This window comes from Pelophylax lessonae, assembly GCF_965119305.1.
Source record: "Pelophylax lessonae genome assembly, chromosome: 5".
In the NCBI taxonomy this organism is placed as follows: Eukaryota; Metazoa; Chordata; class Amphibia; order Anura; family Ranidae; genus Pelophylax; species Pelophylax lessonae.
This window is the reverse complement of record NC_138772.1, coordinates 200,785,041-200,807,154: the sequence shown is the minus strand read 5'-3', so window position 1 is coordinate 200,807,154 and position 22,114 is coordinate 200,785,041. Positions and strand designations below refer to the sequence as shown.

The 22,114-nt window shown below is 40.7% G+C and overlaps 1 protein-coding gene across 2 annotated transcripts in view; it reads left to right on the top strand.

The window, feature by feature from the left end:
* The window catches only part of SEPTIN7 (septin 7), a 158,568-nt gene that overhangs the window by 100,536 nt on the left and 35,918 nt on the right, over positions 1–22,114 (top strand). For both annotated transcript variants that reach the window (XM_082258647.1, XM_082258646.1), the window contains exons 5-7: positions 9,392–9,509; positions 12,601–12,693; positions 15,321–15,417. In XM_082258647.1, the coding sequence (XP_082114773.1) occupies positions 9,392–9,509; positions 12,601–12,693; positions 15,321–15,417 (308 nt within the window). The remainder of the gene's footprint in view (positions 1–9,391; positions 9,510–12,600; positions 12,694–15,320; positions 15,418–22,114) is intronic.

The following is a 22,114-nucleotide window of genomic DNA, read 5'->3' as shown; positions in this document are numbered from 1 at the left end:
TGATAATGTGCTTTTTAGATATGGTGCCTGTGGATTTCCGCAGATAGCACCGCTGCTTACCGCACACGTAAGGCAGATGACTCAGCCGTTCCCCGGTCACTAGAACACAAAAGAAGCCTCCATTGCGTAGTATATGGTAGTTGTGTTTAGAGCAAGTAGCATCCACTCACATTTAGGGAGTTCACTATCAGTATAAGGTGTTCGCCGCGATGCTTCCGCGTTCCAACGGCTCAAACCACCGTTACCGGAAGTGACGTATTGACGTAACAAAACCACGCCTTACGCGTTTTGTCATACAACGTCATCTGGAGCGTAGAAGACCAGGTGAAAATAAATGCAGCCATCACATCTAAGGTTTAGTAAGCTGCAATATAATGTTGGCTTTTGGGTTTAATGCCACTTTAAAGCTGTAATTTCACTGATGATTACATTAATGTAGTCCTTTTGTATTGCATATGGCTGAGTAGTCTAGTGCACCATTGATCCATATGTCTCTGTAATAATAATTGACAAGGAGACATCAATTCTGAGTCAGTGAACTTCTGCACAGGCAGCTACTTTGTCATTACTGTTATAGTTGTGAGACATAATTTGTATGGTAGTGGCAGCTGTTCATGTATTTAGTTTTCATTCAACGTTTCCCAAAATGACGTTAAGATTTATTCTTTAAGTATATCTCCACTTTTGTATTGAAATTTAGGAAACCCCCACTATGTGTTGTGGTGTTATTCAGACAGTACTTTTTTTTTTTTTTTTTTTTTTTTTAATAGATATTTCTTACTTTCTAGATATTTCTCAGAAGGCCTACTCACTGGCAGACTGCAAGTCTTTCTGAATGATTTCAGAATGGACAGACTGTTTCCTCTTATTAACATACAATGCAGAAGGCCAGTTTCTAAATCTTTAACCTTTTATTTGGACAGACAGTGTTCAAATCTAGTTTAATAATGAAATCTTAGTGAATATGAGTGCAGCGCTAATAATTATAATTGTACAGTTGAAAGTCCCAAATACAAAGTTCAATCAAAGAAAAAAAAAATGTCCTCGTATGGTGATCAGAGTGTATATACAGTCCAAAAAAAAAGCCCAAATATATGTGCAGCAGCAATCAACTGTCAGTTGCCTGGTTCATCACATTCAGAAGAATTCCTTCCATGACGGACACAAGAGTGCCAAAACACTCACCAGATATAAGCAAAAAGAGCCGTGAGATACCGAGAGTGAAACCCCCCTTGTATTACAAAAAGTTTCTTCACTGTGCTCTCCCTTCACCATTCAGATACTCACCAGAAGCTGAAATGAAACAAACCCCGTAATGGTGTCATTCAGAATATTGGAAGCATGGCCTGCAATACCGGTCCCACGATTGCCAATCATGCGAAATGTGTTGCTTAAAAAAGCTCACCAGCGGGAGCCAGAATGATACAAATATAGTGTAGTATTTATTTAAAATGTAAAAGTACATGTACATAAAAAATATTTGCCATAAACGCACATGGAAGACCGCCGCTCCTATCACAAAGACGCTGGGGTCGAGACATCAGCATGTAGGCCCCTTCCCACGGGGTGTTTCACTCTCGGGATCTCACAGCTGTTGTTTTTGCTTAAATCTGGTGAGTGTTTTGGCACTCTGTGTCAGTCACAGAAGGAATATTTCTGAATGTGATGAACCAGGCAAATGACGGTTGATTGCTGCACATATTGTTGGACTTTTTTTTGGACTGTATATACTCTGATCACCATACAAGGATTTTTTTTCTCTTTGTTTGCACTTTTGTATGTGGGTCTTTCAGTTGTCCAATTATAATTGTTAGCGCTGCACTCATATTCACTATATACTGTCATTTGGAGGTTGTATATTCAACTTTTTTTTTTTTTGTGCTAGCTGCTATTCACATTTATTTATCTTTAGCTCTCACTTTACACTTACATTCTTAATAATGAGATCTGCCAGCACAATACAGACACAGGGTTAATTATGGCAAATACAGCATCCCACCCCTCTATAAACAAAGATAATTAAGCAGGATTTATCCGTCCTGGAATTATTTAAAAAAAAAAAAACTAAAAAAATATATAGATGGTTTCTAGCTAACTGAATCATCCCTTAATGCACATAATAAAACTGGATACTAATATTTAAACGTAAAGTTGATCCAGGAGATATCAGATTGCCTCTTAGGGGATCATAAAGGATTTTTTTTCTCCCACTGGAGCAAATTATCTTCACAAATGCCCTTCTGGAAGAATGATCAAATATTCCCATAGACACACTCCTAATCCTTGTGGACATCGGCCCCCGGCAGAGTTGAAGCTGTTATAGCTGCAAAGGGTGGGCCAACTCAATATTGAACCCTACAGGCTAAGACTGGGATGCCATTAAAGTTTGTGTGCGTGTAAAGGCAGGGGTCCAAATACTTTTGACAATATAGTGTTAATAGGGGTTTGGTGTGTAAGCCCTGCAGATCTGATTCCACTGTAATGCTGGCCATGCACAGCTTGAATTTTGACCAATTCAATTGATACCAGCTATTGTATATCAACAAAAGTCCACTTTAAAACTGAAGGTGCCCGATGGAAATCTGTTAGCTGAATAGTGACTGCATACTACAGTCACTGGTCGCATATTCAGGCAGCCATGGCTGTTGTCTCAATACAAAAGCCAGCAGTGCAGCTGCTAATCAGTGATGATGGGGGAATAGGTTGATTTCGAAGTATAAATGGTTAGCTTTCAATGGAGTTTCAGCATCCCTCCCTAGCCATTACCAGGCAGAGATTATCGGTTTGTTCTCTGCTAGCACAGTTGGCTAAAGCATATGGAAATTTTTCAACAGAATCCAAAGTGACTTTTGAATACAGTTCTACTTACCGCAATAGCTTTGACGTGTAGTGGTTTGCATGGTCACAAGATATGAAAACTTGCCTCCACCTCCTGGCATTTAGTTCCTCCTAAATTGGCTTTCCCAATAGTCACATGATCGGGAGCTGCCTGTGATAGTTCAGTTACTGTGATGAAAGCACGCTCTCAGCATACAAGCTGTTCCCTTACAAGCTGTTCCCTAAGGATGCATACAGAAGCGTAAGACTGGTGGAAATATATAATGTAGGAATCTGGAAAAACATAATATAGCACATTAAACTTCAGCTTTAACTGTAAGTGGTGCCATATGCCTGACTATGCTGTGTGACAGGGCTTGCCAAGTCACCGGAAATGTAAATTATTCCCCCCCCCCCCCCCCCAACTAGCTCAGGAGTTTGCCATCTAATGTCTACCCTAATGCCTAGTACATGCGATGAGAAAATCAGACAAAAACACCGCTTTCAAAGCAATCGTACGATAATCTGATTGTTAGTACACCACTTTCGAGAGCCGATCGTGAGGGTTCATGCTAAATGTTTCGAAGGGTCAGGCGCAAAGAAATTTCTTGTGCAATACTAGAATGAATAATTGTCATTTAATCAGTATCGTGTTCGTCTGGAAAAAATAAAATCTAAACGAAAGAATAATTTACAATACAATACATTACTTCACTTCCCAAGTTGTAGTCTGTCGTGCGAGAATTTTTCAAAACTTTAGTAACCTTTTCATTTTCGATATGAGACTAGCATGCAAAATAAAAATAAATGGAAGATCATTCGTCCGATAGTCTCATCGTATTTTCCAGGCTTTAGGGCGCATGTAGATTGGCTTTGTTTCCCATGTTTGATGTGTGTCATATAGGTAAGTTCCCATTAACTTCAGTAGAGCAGTATAGATAACCGTATAGAGGCTGCATTTGTTTGGTTTCTGTTTCTTAGGACACAGCATGTATTGAGGTGTCAATATATAAAGAATAACGCAGCTCCAAAGCCTCCTGTGTCCCCTCCTGTTAGCTCTCTCCCCCCATACTTGGGTGCTATCCTCTGCAGAAGCACATTCCTACTGCAATATTAAACCCAGGACCACACTCCAAATCGACCAATCGCATCATGTAGTGACTGCAGGTTTCAGCTACAGACAGTCATCTTATCTACGCCCCTCTGATGTTTCACCCTAATTGGGCAGGATGAAACATGTCAGCAGGGTGTGGCTAAGATTCGGGGACTATAGCTGAAGCTTGCTTGATTACTACAGAACATGATTGATTGTGTGTGTGTGGAACGGGGTTTATTGCAATGTATTGAGGTGTGATTGCAGTGCAGGACAAATGCAGTTTTCCTTGCAATGCATTCAGATGTAGAAGACTGTTTGCGCTTGATAAAAATACCCATCTACACAAGTTCTTAGAGTACTGTTTATTGCCACACTGCAGGGTTACTGATTAAACAGATGCTAATAGTTTTATATTAAAATATCAATAGGTTAATGGACTGCAGATCTAAATACAATTTTTTCATTGCTGGGTTTTTTTTTTCCAATTCTATTTAGCTATGACTCTTATGCAATACAAGAACTCTGGTGCATGTTTCCCCAGCCTATTTTGTGGAGTCTTAGATAATCACATTTCTCTCTTCTAATATGATTTTGTAATTTTTTTCCAGTTACTATAATATAATAATGTTAGCAATTTTATGAATTTGTTGTATTTATAGACTCAGAGTGCAGACATTGTGCATTGTTAATTGGATTAGAATGCTGTTTTCCACTGTAAAGCAACCTGTAGGGAATAAAATATGTAGACTACCATTGCTGACTTCTCCTCCTTGAAGTGTGATCTATTTGCCTGTGATACTGATCCGGTGTTCAATACGCTCACAATACGTATTTATTTCAGTAAAGTTTTCTTTAAGTTATCTATGGTTCCTATTGGTTTAAAATGAGATTCTCCAATCTGACATTTTATTTAAAAATTATTACTGGCAATGTGGGCAAAAATAATGTAAATCTTTTAATGTGGTGGTGATTTAAAAACCTTTTGCTATGAACCAATAATGATAGCTGTACATGTGGAAGCCATATTACATTTTCGTGACTCTACTTTTTTTTCTTAAGTGCTGCAGATTTATTTTGCTTTGTGTCTTGATGCAGATTATCATCCTGCTTAAACTTACCAAAAACAACACAGTTGTGTATCCTGTTATCTGGCTGAACCTACACATTAGAGAGTCACTGCAGTTGGGGATTCTTATACCCAGCCTCACTATTCGTGCATGTTTTATGAATCTCCATGCAAGTGAATTGAAGTCTAGTTACCTAGAACAAAAATTAAGGGCTAAGTTCACCTTTCTGGAAAAAAGAGAAAAATGGAGATACTTTTGCAGAAAAAAAATGTGCATTTATTTTTTCCTATAGGAGCCTCAAAGCATTGCACCTGTGATCAGTGGATCGCGGGTGCAATGTCATGCTCCTGCAGACTTTTACTCCAGCTTTCTTGCCTATACAAGCTTTTAGTTTGAAAACTGGAGGAAGTGTCAGTGGACTATGAGGGTGCTCATGCCCTTGCAGTCCATTGAGCACTACAAGCTAACTGCCTTGGTGGCAGACGGGAATTGTAGTTTGTTCATTCCTCCAATTCCTGTGAATGAATCAGCTGTGTGAATGGAGCCCCACACAGCTGTACTGATTTTAAAATGCAACAGTGGCTGTAGGCGGAGCAGATTTCCCGCCCGCTGTTACAGGGCAAGGGGTGGGGGGTAAGCGGGGCAGATACTAATACTGAAAATGTTACATGCTACACCCTAAAATTTTCCAAAGGTGAACTGATACTTTATCTATCTGTTTCTGAATGCGACTTTACAACATGTGCACTGTTTGGGAAGCATGAGTGCAGATCTTAGAACTATTTATTTGAAGATTACTGCCTTAGGAGAATGTAGAACAAGCATGTTAAAATGTGAGTGTCACAAAATAAAAATGACTAAGGCCTCGTGCACACTGAAAAAAATGCTGCTTATACAGGCATTTTGGCATTTTTTTTCTTTCAGCCTGTAGAAGAAACTGTTAGCTAGAGGTGCACCAAATGGAAATTTTGGTGCTGAAACCGAAAATTCAGAATGCACTTGGCTAAGGCCGAAAATGACAGTTTAAATAAATTCTTTATATAACATTATTATATTTGAATTTTTAATTAATATCATGAATTTTAAATAAATTAGAATTTGTCGGCCATTATCGGGCACCTTTTTAGTGCAAGAAAAGCTCAAGGAAAATGCATCTCTTTAAATTCTATGTATGTCTTCACAGTCTGTTGCGCTTCCGTTGTGGTGTTAAAAATCTTGCTTGCTGCATTTTTGTTACGTTCGAGGAAAAAAAAAAGGCACCTCCTTGTTGAAATGCATTGAGCCTCAGTTCACACTAGATATGGTGTGAATTCACAGTGAATTTTCTGCAGATTCCTCGGAGTGTATGTTAAGGTAATGAGAGCCCGAAATTGGTTTAAAAAAAGGCACTGCAATTTTCCATGTTATCATTGCAACCTAAGACCCCTTCTACATGGGGTGGACTCCTGGCGGAGTCCGCCTGCTCAACTGGGAATCTGACCGCTGATTAGGCGTATGGCTGCTCCGTGTCCACTTCACTTATGCTGACACACAGCCCGCTTTCCTCTATAGGCAGTCAGATATAAAAAGACTGCCTGTCTTGTTTACATCCGCTGATAATGAAGGGTTTGATCTGGCCCGCCTGAAAAACTGTGAAAGGGGCCTAACACTGAGAGAAAAGTTCATTAGATGTTGAACATTTGCCATACTTTAACTTCTAGTAAACACTCTGTTGTGGACATCCCTACCACTTTCCCCAAAACCTAAAAAAAGGGGCATGCTGTATGTTATTTTGAATGGTTAATAGGGGGCAGTTAATTTAGCAGAGATGTGCTGGGAAGACATGCAAGAAGGGGGTTGTTAATCAGCAGTTTGAGCCCTAAGTTTTTCCACTGAAAGGGTGATTGTTTTTCTTAACTACTTGACGTCCACGCTATAGCTGAATGACAGCTTCAGCGCGGACCTGAATTGCCGGGAGGGCGTACAATGACGTCCTCTCGGCAATGAGCTGCCTGTGCGCTCCCTTCGGAACGCACCTGGCTCGCTCTGTGATCAGCGTGTCCATGAGACTCGCCTGATCGGAGATCGGGGGCTATCCCACCACCTTACCACATGATCAGCTGTCAGCCAATGACAGCTGATCATGTAAAGTAAACAGCAGCCGGAGATCAGCTGTTTTTTTCTCTCACACTGACAGTGTGAGGAGAAAAAAACAATCATCGCCAGCTGCTGTCAGAGAGACTTCGGTCCAAAGAGGAGAGGTATTATTTATGCCCCCAATGCCATCTGCCAGTGCCCACTAATGCCACCTACTAGTGTCACCTATCAGTGCTCACCAGTGCCACCTATCAGTGCCCCATCATGTGTCCCCTACCAGTGCCACCTATTAGTGCCAATCCTATTGGTGCCCTTCAGTGCCACCCATCAGTGCTGCCTTATCAGTGCCCATCAGTGCAGCCTATTAGTTAGTGCCCATCAGTGCATCATATCAGTGCCCATCAGTACAGCCTACCAGTGCCTATCGGGGCCCCTCAGTGCCGCCTCATCAGCGCACATCAATGAAGGTGAAAAATTACCTGTTTGCAAAATTTTATAACAAACTATAAAAACTGTTTTTTTTTTTTTTTTTTTTCCTCAAAATATACGGTCTTTTTTTGTTCAGCAAAAAATAAAAACCCCAGTAGTGATTAAATACCACCAAAAGAAAGCTCTGTTTGAAAAAAAATAATATAAATTTAATTTGGGTACAGTGTTGCATGACCACGCAATTGTCATTCAAAGTGAGACAGCGCTGAAAGCTGAAAATTGGTCTGGGCAGGAGGGGGGGTTTAAGTGCCCAGTAGGCAAGTGGTTAAACTGCGCTGGGGTTATTTTATGTAGTTCGTTTGGATGTAAACATGGCTAAAGCAGCCTTGGAGGTTTAAGGGTAGTGTTTGGTTGTTTAAGGACTGGAGTCAAACCAGGTTTCACCATTTATTTCTACAGTGCAGAGCTGATTATGAAACAAGGATTATATTTTGCTATAGGCAAGAAGACCTGTTTTTTTTTTTAGAACACTTTCTGCCCTGGTTTACACTGACACTGCGTTTCATCGCACTGCCTAGCAATCGCACGGTGTCCATGCAATCTCCTGCGGGTGTCAATATTAGATGAACGACACCCCAAAACAGATCGCAAAATGTAGTGCAATTGCCAGAATTCAATGTGATTCAGGTGCAGAAAAAAAGGTCCTGCACCATTTTGGTGCGGATGCATTTTGAGCCGTACAAAATGTATGGCTCAAATCGCAGCGCACAGACATCGTATGTGATATGCACAGGATTGCAGGGTGATTCCTGTGCGCATCACATGCGGTATTCCGCACACACTAGTGTGAACCCAGGCTAAATGCTTATAGTTTCCCCAAGCCTCTGTGGTGTTCAGAAACCATTAGGAAGACCCTTCTTATCGTATCACAGCTGTTGGGGATTTTGGCAGAGACCGATATAGCACGCCTCTTAACCAATTAATCTACACAATGTAGGCATAGAAACCATACTATTGTCCAGTTTTGGAGCTCCGCTAGTTTTCATGTAATGCACCCTCTCTGTTTCAGACACATTCGAAACAACAGTATTTGTTTAGACTAGAGTTCTTCTTTAAGAGTCTGTATTACTACACAGTTAAGGAATTTCAGCACTTACAAATGTATCATTTACGCTCAACCGCAGGAGACGGCAAGACAGAAGAGTCTGGCACAAAAGCAGAATATTGTTTTCAAGGCTGGTTTGAGGGGCGATTTTCTTGTTGTTTGTTTGATTTCTTTCTGTTCTGAAAGAACTTTTATGGTTTTTTTCTAATCTTTTAAAAAGTTTAGCAGAATTTCCCTTAAACTTTGAAGATTTTTTGTATTAGCCAGATTACAATAAAAGTTAAATCCAGGAATCCACTATGTCCTGTTGGATTAACTTGATTTAGTTTGCCTTCTGAGTGGAGACTTGTTTCTGACCTACAAATTGGGATCTTAGAAGCTGCTGAATGTGCCCTTACATACAACAGTTTTCTGTAATAACCGTATTAAGACATTGCCCGAAGGCCTGTGCATATTTCAGTAAATTAAAGGGATAGTAAAGCCTTGTGTTAAAACGGATGAGATGAATATTGATCTGATAAAGGAGTCTTGATTTGCATTATTTAGGCTCGGTGTACTGCCTATTTTTCCTATATGAAATGTTTGGGGGTCATTTAATGCCTTCCATACAAATAAGCAGCAATGATTAGCACTGTGGAATTTTCACACTGTGACCTGGCTTCAGGTCTTGGCTTCCGCACAATTTTTTTCCCCCTGAGTATTCATGAGGAATACATAGTTTATATGAGAACATAATTATTCTCTGCATAGTAGATCCTGGAGATTTTCATTTTACAAATAAACATTTACTTTTCTTTTTAGACTGAAACCATTGGATATAGAGTTCATGAAACGTTTGCATGAAAAAGTCAATATCATTCCACTCATTGCAAAAGCTGACACCCTCACACCAGAAGAATGCCAACAGTTTAAAAAACAGGTATGTTTTATCAGTGTGAGAGCCTATTTAAGAACTGACTATAATAGTTTATTTTTAAATATGTATTGTTTGTGTCTACGATGTGTGCAATATTTCTATTACAAAGGAATATTACCTGAAAAAAGGATCCTCCGAGCACTACAGGTTAGTTAGAGACTGAACAGTGGACTTTATTAGCTGTGTGGCCCAATGTGAAGAAAATTTAGAGCTTTGTAATTAGGCATTGAGGCACTGCTGTGATTGCTGATTAAATTTTCTCCGAACAACTTCAGCACAGCTGGAAAGAGAACTAATAAAAATTAATTATTTTGTATTACTTATTTTTAAATATTTGATTCTTGTCAATAAAAATGTACAAAGTCAGTATACTAAATGCCTTGGCTATGGAAAGTTCTATTAGCCATTTTGCTTTTTCAAACTGCAAGCATGCAGGACTGACTTGACATTCACAGTATAATTATTTAGGTTGTTACATTCTTGAACAAAATGTGTTTTACAGAAAGCCTTCTAAACCTACACATTTGTATATATTTGAACAGATATTACATTCTTCTTTTTCTACCTTAAAATAATGTTGCATAGTAACTATTATGTTGTTCTACTTAGTTATTTAATTGAACACCTCTTTCTAGACAGCATAACCTGTTCTTCTAATGAATGTTAATTTATATGGGGAAGTCGTTTAATTAGAGTAATATAGTGGATGATCAAAACATCACTGTTAGCGAAATGCAGACTTTTTTTCCCTCTTTAAACCTAATTTTGTTTTTACTGCATTTTGAACAATATAAGTATTGATTCTGGCTGTGCCTTTCACAGTATTGCTTTGCAAGAGATGGCTGGACATGTTGCTGGCCTTTTCTAAAAACTGGACCATAAAAAAGCAACAACAAACCAATCAAAATGAATGCTGCCTTTCTAAAAGCCAAAGGGTCAAAGATCACATGAAGTCTGATGCATGCTTGCCTGTTGAGTGTCTGACCTTAATGCTGTTGAAGTAGATTTTTACATTAAACAAAAAATGTCTGGATGGCCCACTCCAGCTAGCTGTCTATGTTCCTGTACCTCTTCTGTGCTGTATGGATTGCCGCCAACTAGACATTTTTGTTTTCTTATGCCATGCATGTAGAGCCAGCACCCTCTCTGTGCTCAACAAGGATTAGTTGAGGAGTGCTCACCTTGAGCTGTGTTTCTTCATAGATTTTTTCATAGTTTAATAAATAAGGCAAAACTGTATTTACTTTGTATAGCTAATCATGTACTAGTGAAAACATGGGATTTGCACTTGGCAGTGATTGAAGTGTTTGAAGCTTTACGCTGCTCATTAAGCTAAATGAACATACACTTCCTAAAGTGGCTATTCACTTTGCAGAAGCAAAATTATAAAAGCATTTTATCTAAAACCACCCATATGAGTAATGCACCGTTACAGTGGATATAAAAAGTCTACACACCCCTGTTAAAATGTCAGGTTTCTGTGATGTAAAAAAATCGGACCAAATTAAATCTTCATAGAACTTTTCCACCTTTATTGTGACCTATAAACTGTACAACTCAAAGTTCAGAAAAACTGAAATCTTTAGACGGGGGATGTAAAAATAGAAAACTAAAATAATGGGGATGCATAAGTGTGCACACCCTCTTATAACTGGGGATGTAGCTGTGTTCAGAATTAAGCAATCGCATTCAAACTCCTGTTAAATAGGAGTCAGGACACACCTGCCATCATTTAAAGTGCCTCTGATTACCCCAAATAAAGTTCAGCTGTTCTAGTAGGTCTTTCCTTACATTTTCTTAGTCACATCCTACAGCAAAAGCCATGGTCCGCAGAGAGCTTCCAAAGCATCAGAGGGATCTCATTGTTAAAGGGTATCAGTCAGGAGAAGGTAAAAAAAATTCCAAGGCATTAGATATACTATGTAACACAGGGAAGACAGGCCATGAACCGTCCCTCCAAAATTGATGAAAAGACGAGAAGAAAACTGGTCAGGGAGGCTGCCAAGAGGCCTACAGCAATATTAAAGGAGCTTCAGGAATATCTGGCAAGTACTAGCTGTGTGGTACATGTGACAACAGTCTCCCATATTCTTCATATGTTGGGGCTATGGGGTAGAGTGGCAAGACTGAAGACTTTTCTTTTGAAGAAAAACATCCAAGCCCAGCTACATTTTGAAAAAACACACCCGAAGTCTCCTAAAAGCATTTGGGTAAATGTGTTCTGGTCTGATGAAACCAAGGTTGAATTTTTTGGCCAGAATTCCAAAAAGTAGGTTTGGCTCAAAATAAGCACTGCACAGACAGGGGCCTTAGTCAAGGTAGAGAGAATTATGAACAGTTCCAAATACCAGTCAATATTGGCACAAAACCTTCAGGCTTCTGCTACAAAGATGAACATGAAGAGGACCTTCATCTTTTAGCACAACCTAAAGCCTACATCCAAATCAACAAAGGAATAGCTTCACCAGAAGATGATTAACGTTTTGGAATGGCCCAGCCAGAGCCCAGACCTGAATCCAATTGAAAATCTGTGGAGTGGTCTCAAGAGGGCTGTGCACAGGAGTTGCCCTTGCAATCTGTCATATTTTGAGTGTTTTTGCAAGGAAGAGTGGGCAAATTTTTGTCAAGTCAAGATGTGCCGTGCTGATAGACCCATACCCAAAAAAAGACTGAATGCTGTAATGAAATCAAAAGGTGCTTCAACAAAGTATTAGTGTAATGGTGTGCACACTTATGCAACCATATTTTATTAGTTTATTTTTTTTTTTACTTCCTCCACCTAAAAGGTTTCAGTTTGTTGTTCAACTGAGTTGTACAGTTTATATGTCACATTAAAGGTGGAAAAAGTTCTGAAATTGGGTATCTTTGTCATTTTTTTTTTTTTTACATCACAGAAACCTGACATTTTAACTGGGGTGCGTAGACTTTTTATATCCACTGTCTATTGTTGGCTTTGGCTTCCATGGATTCACGGAGTTTAAGTTTTATAACTTTTGTCATGAATCACATTTTCTGTAGTTCAGGGGGACCCCATGGATAATCACTGTATGACACTAGAAGTTCAGATTACTAATTTGTGTTTCTTTGCATTCAGATAATGAAAGAAATTCAGGAACACAAAATCAAGATTTATGAATTTCCAGAAACAGATGATGAAGAAGAAAATAAGCTGGTGAAAAAAATAAAGGTATATGAAGTTAAAAATGTAAATCTTTTCTTTCCTCTCACCCATCATAGGACAAAGGAAGTATTGAATTGTGAGAGTCGTGCTGCTGCCTACAGGTGGATTCTATCTGGTCTGCCTGCGGCCTTAGCAACTTGCAAAGCCTGAACAAGAGATGTTTTTTTTTTTTTTTTTTTTTCCTTTGCCTGCTAGTCTCATATTGAAAACGAATAAGTTACTAGAGTTACAAAAATTCTCGTAACACAAAATACAACTTCCCATGATGCTGTAATGTATTCTTTAGTTTCCGAGCATACCTGATCTTGGTCACGCGTTTTTTTTACGGCGGGAAACTGTACTGATTAAACGAAAATCGTTCGTTCCGTTCTTGTACCAAAAGTTTTTTCCGTGTTTTTCTGTTCTAAATTATTTTCTATGAACTGTCATGATCGGCTCTTGAAAGCTATTTGTTAAGAATCACATTATCGCTCCGAAAGCGGTATTTTTTTGTCCAATTTTCTCATCGTGTGCTCTAAGCTTTAACCTTCAGCCACCTAGACTATCTAATGCTGAGTCTCTTTTATCATTGATGGACAAACCGGTGAGGACTTTTGAGAAGAGTGTAGTTACTCTAAACTGAAAAGACCGATTCCTGCATTTATTGATGCCCTCTCTAAAACTTCAGGGTCAGCCCGTAGCTCCTGACATCGCTATCCCTAGTTTGAAATTGTTTGGAGCTTCGAAGACCACAAGACCCTCCTGGTGCTCCTGCTGTTCTGAGGCTTCCTTTATAGAGACTGGAAACATCCCGGCAGGATGATTCTCTTCCAAGTGCCCATCAGTCTTGAACCCCTTTTAGGAGGGAGGACTTGGTTAAAAACTTAGCTGCCCCCTCAGTGAATATGACAGTATCCCATCCAAAGCAAATAAAGTATTAGATAGACAGACTAAAAAAAATATACCATTAACTCTTAAGTAGATGTAGCTACTAGACCAATATTACAAATCCCAATACTGGATAATCGCAGATTTGAAAGAAAAAGAAAAAAAACTTGCTCTGTTTGCTTTAATTTCATCTGATAATTTACCAATAATGTATCTTGATTAATTACACCGCTGTTTGAATCTAGACCATAAGGGCCAATTCACACTGCAACGCATAGCAGAAGAAGCGATTCGTCGCTTCAGCAGCTCTGCATTGCAGGGTGCCCTAGGGGCAGTGTACCTTTTTTTGTTTTGTTATTTGAATTGTACAAAACCTAAACTTCATTCACTGTGCGATTTGGCCCAGTGAACTGAGATGAAATGCAGCATATTTGCATTTTACTGCAGCGATAGGCTGCATTGCAGTGGGATTGGGACACAGAGTAAACAGTTGTTTTTCTTATGTCCCTGCGGTGACAGACATTATACCATGCGTCTGTCACCGCTTAGTGTGAATTGGCCCTAACAGCACATACACCCAGGAGAATGGGAAATCATACCAACGAATAGGCAAAACCCACCATCCTATAAAAACAAAAACTACTCAGAATGGTCCTCCCCTTACACCTCTTCCTCATCTACTTCAAAGGATTGAGATGGATGGCGTTCCGTTGATCCTCATAGCTCTGTAATTGTCCAGGTGGATGCGATACATTAACCTGATAAGACTCCTGGCAGCTGTTCTGTGTGCTCTTCCAGGTCATCCAGATCTCTTGTCTCAAGGACCCATTTATTATCCTTCTGGCTGTCGAAGTCCAGGTTCTGAGGGAAAAATTCCAGTGGACTTGAAAGGCACACTTCACTTGGTGCAAGACTGGAGGCTTTCTCCAAACAAAATAAATACTTGTGGGAGAAATCTCTGCATTTCAACGTATGAATCTGGACCAGCATTTGGCCCACAGCACCATCAAGGGTCAGGTCTTCACTCTGACCTTATACCATATACCATTAGATATTTGAGCAGGGTGACTCCCATGTGGCTCCTCATCACTCCCTTGTGACTCTGGGATCTAAATTTTGTTCTCTGTGCTCAGAAAATCACCATTTGAACTTATAAGGAACATTCCCCTTCCCACTCACAAGCTTGAGTTCCTTGTTGCCATCAATTTTATGACATGCATTTCTGAGCCGACGTCCTCCATCCTGTAAAAAAAGAAGAAAACCCCTCAGATGGTACTGAGGCCTAGAACTTCCTTCCCACCTAAGGTATTTTTGGTCTTCTACCTCAACTAGGACATCTTTGTTCCATCCCTATGTCGGCTTCAGCTTCAGCTTGTACTAAAAGGAGCCATAGGAAGTCCTCAGTTGTATTTTTGTGGGCCTGTTAGCATTTTGTTTGCTGTTGCCCACCCATCAGTTGCACTGCTTGTGTCCCTCAATGCAGGAATTGTCCTGTATGCAGTTCTTGGATTTACAAATGCCTGTGACTTCTGCTGGGGTGGAAAGAACAAGAGAGAGAGTAGTGGTGAAATGGAGGAGGAATCTGTGGGGAACCATTGAATAAAAAGCAGAGGGCTGGTATATAAGTTTTAACAGATTTGCACTTGGGACCTGAATAAATAAGTCTATTTGACTGCTATATTTGTTCCCACTTTTTTTAACATTTTAATTTGCAGTCAAAGTTGGGATCTCAATTACAACTTAATGCTTAATTTCCTGTCTTTTAGGACCGTTTACCTCTTGCTGTTGTGGGTAGCAATACTATCATTGAAGTGAATGGCAAGAGAGTAAGAGGAAGACAATATCCATGGGGAGTTGCGGAAGGTAAGAAATACATTCCCAAACCCACAAGGGTTTAGGTTTTTTAGTTTTTTTTTTTTTTATTTCATTACCCTGTCTTTTATGTAGTTACTATATTTACATTCCACATTCTACATTCCTCTTGCGCTGTTGAACCAGATTGTATGTCCTTGTTTCCAAGGATATTCACATCCAAAATATTTATTGTAACTTTCGACACAGAGAGCAGAGTAAAGTTGAAATTCCAAGGAAGGTTCTTGTTTTTCTCACACTCCATTTAATCATAATATGGTTTTGTAGCTGGTTTCTTGCACAGTTTATCTGGGATGTTTATGCACGGTTTTAATCTTGACCATATTTTTTATTCTTGTTTTGGCACTTTCATCCGAGTTTATGTAATAAAATATTTCTCCTTGCTAGTGACAATGTTTATTTTATGCGTTAGCTGTTTTTTAACGAAGATATATTTGCAAACCCACAAAATGTTAAAGGAGTTGTAAAATCAGAAAGTTTTTTTAGCTTATTGAATTATATGCATTAAGATATAAAAAGCCTTCTGTGTGCAGCAGCCCCCCTAACAATTACCTGAGGCTCATCTCTGTCCAGCGATGTCCATGATTGTCTCAGCCGACCGAGATTCTCCTTTCCGATTTGCTGAGAGACAGCAGCGGCGCCATTGGCTTCTGTTGCTGTCATTTAAAATCAGCTAGCCAATGAGGGTAGAAAGGGGCTGGGTCAGGGCTCCATGTCTGAATGGAGATGGAGCTGTGACTCAGCTCAGGTGCCCCCATAGCAAGCTGCTTGCTGTGTGGGCACTGAACAGAAGGGAGGGGCTAGAATCACAGAAGAGGGGCCCCGAGAAGAAGATCCAGGCTGCTCTGTTCAAATCCACTGCAACAGAGCAGGTATATATTCCATGTTTATTATTTTTATAGGAAAAAAAGAGACTTTACAATCACTTTAAATAGGAGGTGCAACTAAGACAAAAGGTTAATGTGGGGGCGTAACTTTCCACGACAAGTGGCTGTTCCACTGTCCAAAGATACAGCTTTAGTGGCCTAGCAATTCGCACAAGCTCCTTTCTCCTAGTGCATCTTCCCTGGATTGTATCTAGTTTGTTCTCTGTAGTCAACACTTACACAAGATGCCTAAATCACCTTTTATGGCATTCTCAGTTGGGAAAGGGGAGCAGTTCCACTTCCAGGGTACTTCTGATCTGATGTTTGTACCTTCTTTCCAGCTCTCTTCCATAGCTTATCTCCATAGATGAGAATGGAAACCTAGATTGACTAGTAAAATTAATGCTTTATCTAAATGTTTTAGCCTGGCCCTAAGGGCCAATTCACACTAGTGCAGTAACTGGCATTTTTCCGCACTGGAAGAATGCCAATCACCTCTTGACCACACTAAAAACAATTGTTTTCCATGTGTCCTATTTACATTGCAACACAGCCCAGCATGTCTGAATTTTATCGCAGTGCACTGGAAAGGATCACATGTCACAGTACAGCAAAGCAGCATGTCCACACTTTTGTGCACTTCAAATAAAGTTTGTTTAAAAAAAAAAGGGGGTGGGAGGGGGGTCTGTGTGATGCGCTGAATTGTGCACTACGCAAAAAAAGGGGGTGGGAGGGGGGGCTGTGTGATGCGCTGAATTGTGCACTACGCTGCTAACTGTGGCTGGAACAGAATTGGCAGATATCTCGGCACAAAAGGCACTAAAACATCTGCCAATATGTTGGCTGGCACAGAAAGAAGACTGCAGTCATGAATGCACTGTTCCAGTTGACAAAGTAAATGTTCTGCATTTAAAATTAGTCTTTCCCTTTTCTTTTTTAAAAAGGGAATTACCATCGTCCATTCACAGTAAGAGTTTGGAACAATATGATAGATCTCTGTAAAAAAGTGCTTCCTATGACTGACCATGCATATATTTACTGGGGATGATCCTATGTGGCCCAGTTCTGCCAAAGCATTGCAAAACGTTGCTCATATTTGTCATTACAAAAGTCATTCAGTGTACGGGCAACCTTCTTTCTTTCTCTTCATATTCCACAGTTGATCTCGCATACCTGCTTTTTATATATATATATATATATATCTTTGGTAGCTATGATCTGACCATAACTGCAGTTCAGCAAACCTTACTGAAGTTTAGGTGCCAAATCTGACCCCATTGACGTTAATCGGAGCCAAATGTTAAACATTAATGACTATATTCTAGACTAATAGGCAAGATATTGTCAAATAAATTTCGGGGGACTGGGCACTACCCTGGGGAATTTGTATCAAAATAAAATTAGTGGGGTGTAGCAATTGTAGTAATATTTAAAGAATAATAAAATAAAATTGCTGCACTATAGACATAAACATAAACCTACATTGAATGTTTTAAGAACATATGTGAAAAGCACTTACTCAATAAAGAATTTATTGATTATTTCCACTGCCGAACAGGAGCAACTGAGTTCATGATAAGGCTTTGTATAGTCTTACCTCTGGCGAGTGTTCACTACTAGGGGGACACGCATGTGTCGTGGTGATGGTGGTCCAGTCCATTCCAAGTTAACTCCGGGGTTTATTCCACTTGTGTCCGGAAACGCATGAACTATTATGAACTGTATCAGCTCCTGTGGATTTTTGTTTTAAATACGTGGTTTTTATATTCTATTTATATCACATTTTAGGTCACTGCCTTGGTGTAATTAATTTTACCCATGTATTTATATTGAATGTTTTTATACAAGTAACAATATCATTCAGTTGAGCGCTGCTAGTGTGCATAGGGCTTTCAGCCAAGAATCTTATTCACACCTTCTTTGATACTGATTTTATATATAGCGGCTGCTATTCCTTTCATTTATTCCTGTGGTAGCGCTGGGTGAGTGGGTAATTTATTACTTACTCCTGCTATAATATGTGAAAAGCAGCTGACACAAAAAGACAATATCTTCAAGTAGCAATGTGGAAAATGGTGTCGCTGTATGAGGAAACGCGTCTGAATTGGCTGACGCATGCGCAGACGAGGGACGCGGCGGCCATCTTGTTGGTGGGAAACCAACGATTGCTCCTCATCGTTTTACCGAATGCTGACAACTATTCTTTCTGATGAGCTGCTTTCTTTATTACCTCAATAAATAGTTATGTGATACTGCACCATGAGGGGATCCTTTGTGTTTTCGAAGTACAGCAAAAGGTCCGTTGGAGTGGTTTCCAGTCTGCAGCAGCAGGAAGTTTTTGGGGCTATTAGATCCTACCTGTTGAGCTCTACATCAGTGTTTTGGGCGTTGTGTGACCCTGGTGGGTCTGAGTAGAGGGTAAGAGTATTTAGTGACTCTGGTGGTGGATCCTCTCCTCTCTGCACTTCTCTGGATCAATTTGGACTTTTATGTTGCACATGGTACTCATGCTGTCAGTTATACTTTTATGCCGTGATTAGCGCGACACCATTTTCCACAATAATATTTAAAGGGCAACATTAAAATTGCTAAATTCCTTTAAATAACATACCTGGAGGAAGCCCTTAACCTGCATGTGAAGCGACGTATCTGTACAAAGAAAAAATTTACAGTTTGCTTTTGTTTGTAAACAAAGTGAATGGGAATTTGCTGCATTTGTACCAGCTCTTTTCCTTTGATTAGGACAAGGGCCTCTTCCTCACAACCCTGGCCTATTGATTGTGGTAGTCTGCATCATCAGTTGTACAGCAATGCAGATCCTAATCAATCAGGGTGATGTATGTCTGCCATCTCGCCAAAAGAAAAACCCGCTGACCAGAAGACGTGTCCGACCCCATTGCTATACTCCTAGTGGTTCCTTCTACTAAGTGTAAACAATGTAATTCTTCCATCTACAGCTGTGACAGCTGCCTTAAAGTGACACTGAATTCTGTTTAAAAAAAAAAATAGGTTTATCTTTTATAACCTGTTACATCCAAATCCATATTGTAACCTGTTAAAGGAGCAGACCCCAGGTTGTGACATGGTACTAAAGGAGCAGACCCCATACCTGCTGTCACAATTTTAAAAAAATGTGGTCGCATGGTGCCCAACCCTACGGCATTCATTCAGAGTTCTGTGAATGGGAGAACTACAACTATAAACAGCCTTTAGGGCTGACTGCGATTAGTTCTAGAAGAACTACCAAAGCGCTAATGAGCGCTCTAGGTAGTTAATTGATTCTTCCTGTCATTCTGGGACTCCCTGCCCATACGAGGTACAAGCAGACCGATACATTGACAATCTGCAGGAGCCTGAGATTACACCTGTGATCTACTGATCAAGGGAGCAATGCTGTATAACAAGTACAGCCTTTATATGCACCGTTGTAAAAAAAAAAAAAAAAAATGCACGTCTTTTTTGCAGGTAAATAAAAAATATGACTCAAAAACAAATCTACGACAGATTAAAACTCAAAAAGCTGCTGTATAAACTAGCAATTTATTAAGACACAGAATTCTTTGAATGAATGACACTGCTGGGTGGGCGGAGCCCCGCACAGCCACAATTTTTTTTATTTTATTTTTTTAAATTGTGACAGCTGGTTTGGGGGGAAGATCCCTGGCTCACTGTCACTAGAAGCAGTGGGTCCTGGAGCGGCTGCAGCAGTGGGAACATGTTACTTGTTCCACCCTAAAAACAGGTAGAACATGTTCCCAAAGGTAAACTTCTCCTTTAGGATCTGGTTTATGGCAAAGATTTGTGCACTCTAGGTGTAATATTACACCAGAATTATATAATAGATGTTTCTCTATCGCTCATTGACAGACGTAGTCTTCTTGATTCTCAAGAGCTGGGTTATGTTGTCTCCGCAGGAGTAGGACTAGGCAGAAAGACAAAACGTTCTGGCTCCACCTTAGGGGGAGTCCCTGAGGGTATATCCTCCCTCTCTCTGCTACAGGGAATCAGTTTTTTTCTGTCTAGTCAGGAGTAAGGACCTAAGTTCCTTGCTGGGATCTTTTTGGTCCTGGCAAGATTTTTTCTTTAGAAGAAATATTTTTTAGGTAGTTTTTTCTCCAGTGTTTTTTCCTGTGAGATCTTCAAGCAAAAACGCCGGACTGGGCGACACTAGTGGTCACCCCAGCCGGCCTACGAGCGCGCGCAGACCATTGCATTGCGCTTGGTCGGCCGCGACACATTCAAGTAAGTATGCGGGGCCGGGCGACGGGCTGGATGTTGAGATCCAGTGGTCACCCCGGTTTCTGCCTACGAGCGCGTGCAGACCAGAGCTCCGCGCTGGGTCGGCCGCGACGGAGTCCCAGTGGAGGGACTGACCTTGCGAGTTAAAAGTCTCGCTTGGACGCCAGGAACCAGAGAGTCGAGGCGTCCGGAGTGGTCCACAAACCCCCACCCCGGTGGAGAGGGTATTGTGAAGAGAGGGTGCCTGTCGGTTCGGTATGGTGAGTAAACGTTCCCTTTTTTCTTCCCTCGTTATGAGGCAGTATGAATTATGGGCCCCTCCATACATGGTCAGTATATATCTGACACTAAAAGTCCCCCTTGTAAATACAGTATGTGTTTGTGGGAAGTGGACTTGGTTTAAGAGCTAACACTCTACCCAGCAGACTGTAGCATTACAGCAGACATAGGAGGTATAATCCTACCTTATTTGTAGTGTATCTCCTGTAGATCAATCGCCACTCAGCAGAGATGCAGGTGGATGTGCTGGGAAAAACGATTTCGGCGGTCCGCCGCCATTTTGCCGTAGACCAGGTGCATGCATGTCCTCAGGTCACGCCGGCCGCCATGTTTTTGGAGTCTAATGTCTCCTGTATGGGGGCATAAAAAACAAAACACAGAGCGCTACGAAGACCTCCAGCATATGAAGGGTGGATGAACAGAACTAATAAGCAGCTGAATCCAGGGAGGAGGGGGAGGGGAGGGAAGGGGAAAAAAAAAAAAAAAAACACAGGCAATAAAAAAGGTTGTAGCTGCAAATGGACATAGGCATAAAATGGTACCATACAATAGGGGACAATGGGATACCATAAATAGGTTGATGATCCTAAAAGGGATAAAGTCCGTGGGCACTGAGCTGCTCTTCCACAGATGAGGAGGAAGAATCTGTACAGACAAAAAGAAGAGGGGAGAAGCGCTCTAAGTGCAGACAATTTATTGCAGATAACAAGGCAGGTGATATACACTCACTAGACATGAAGACTGAAAAGCTGTATGTGTCAAAGCAATCCTGCAGCCATCCTCTGGAGGGTGTCCTCTGGTCACAGGAAGCCGTATGCAGTACTGTCACTGGCGGTGGGAGGGAAGAAAGCCGGCTGTCTCCCACAACATCAGCGGTGAGCGGTCAAGCGGCTCGGATCTGCGGTTCCGTGTTGCGAGTGATGGATGGAGGCACTCTCACCCACAGGGATGGTGGGATCTGTGCGATGTGTTACGGCATGCACGACGCGTTTCTGAGCATGCGCGGGGTCCTCTGCACCCGGCGCGCTCTTTCATCAGGTTCTAGAGTGCCGTAGTCTCTGTGGGGCTTTATGTAGTGCTGAACAAGAGGATAATTAGGCACAGCTGAAGTAAGGGGATGGCAACCGCCCACAGCACTGAGCAATAACCTAACCAATCAAACATTTTTGTAGCAATGGGAGAGATTAAAAACAACTTAGAAGTGGAGTATGATCGGTCGGCTGCCCTTAAATACACATGTATGTGGGCTAGACAACCGCTTATCACAGTGACAGCAAACAATTAGGCAATACAAAACATATAAT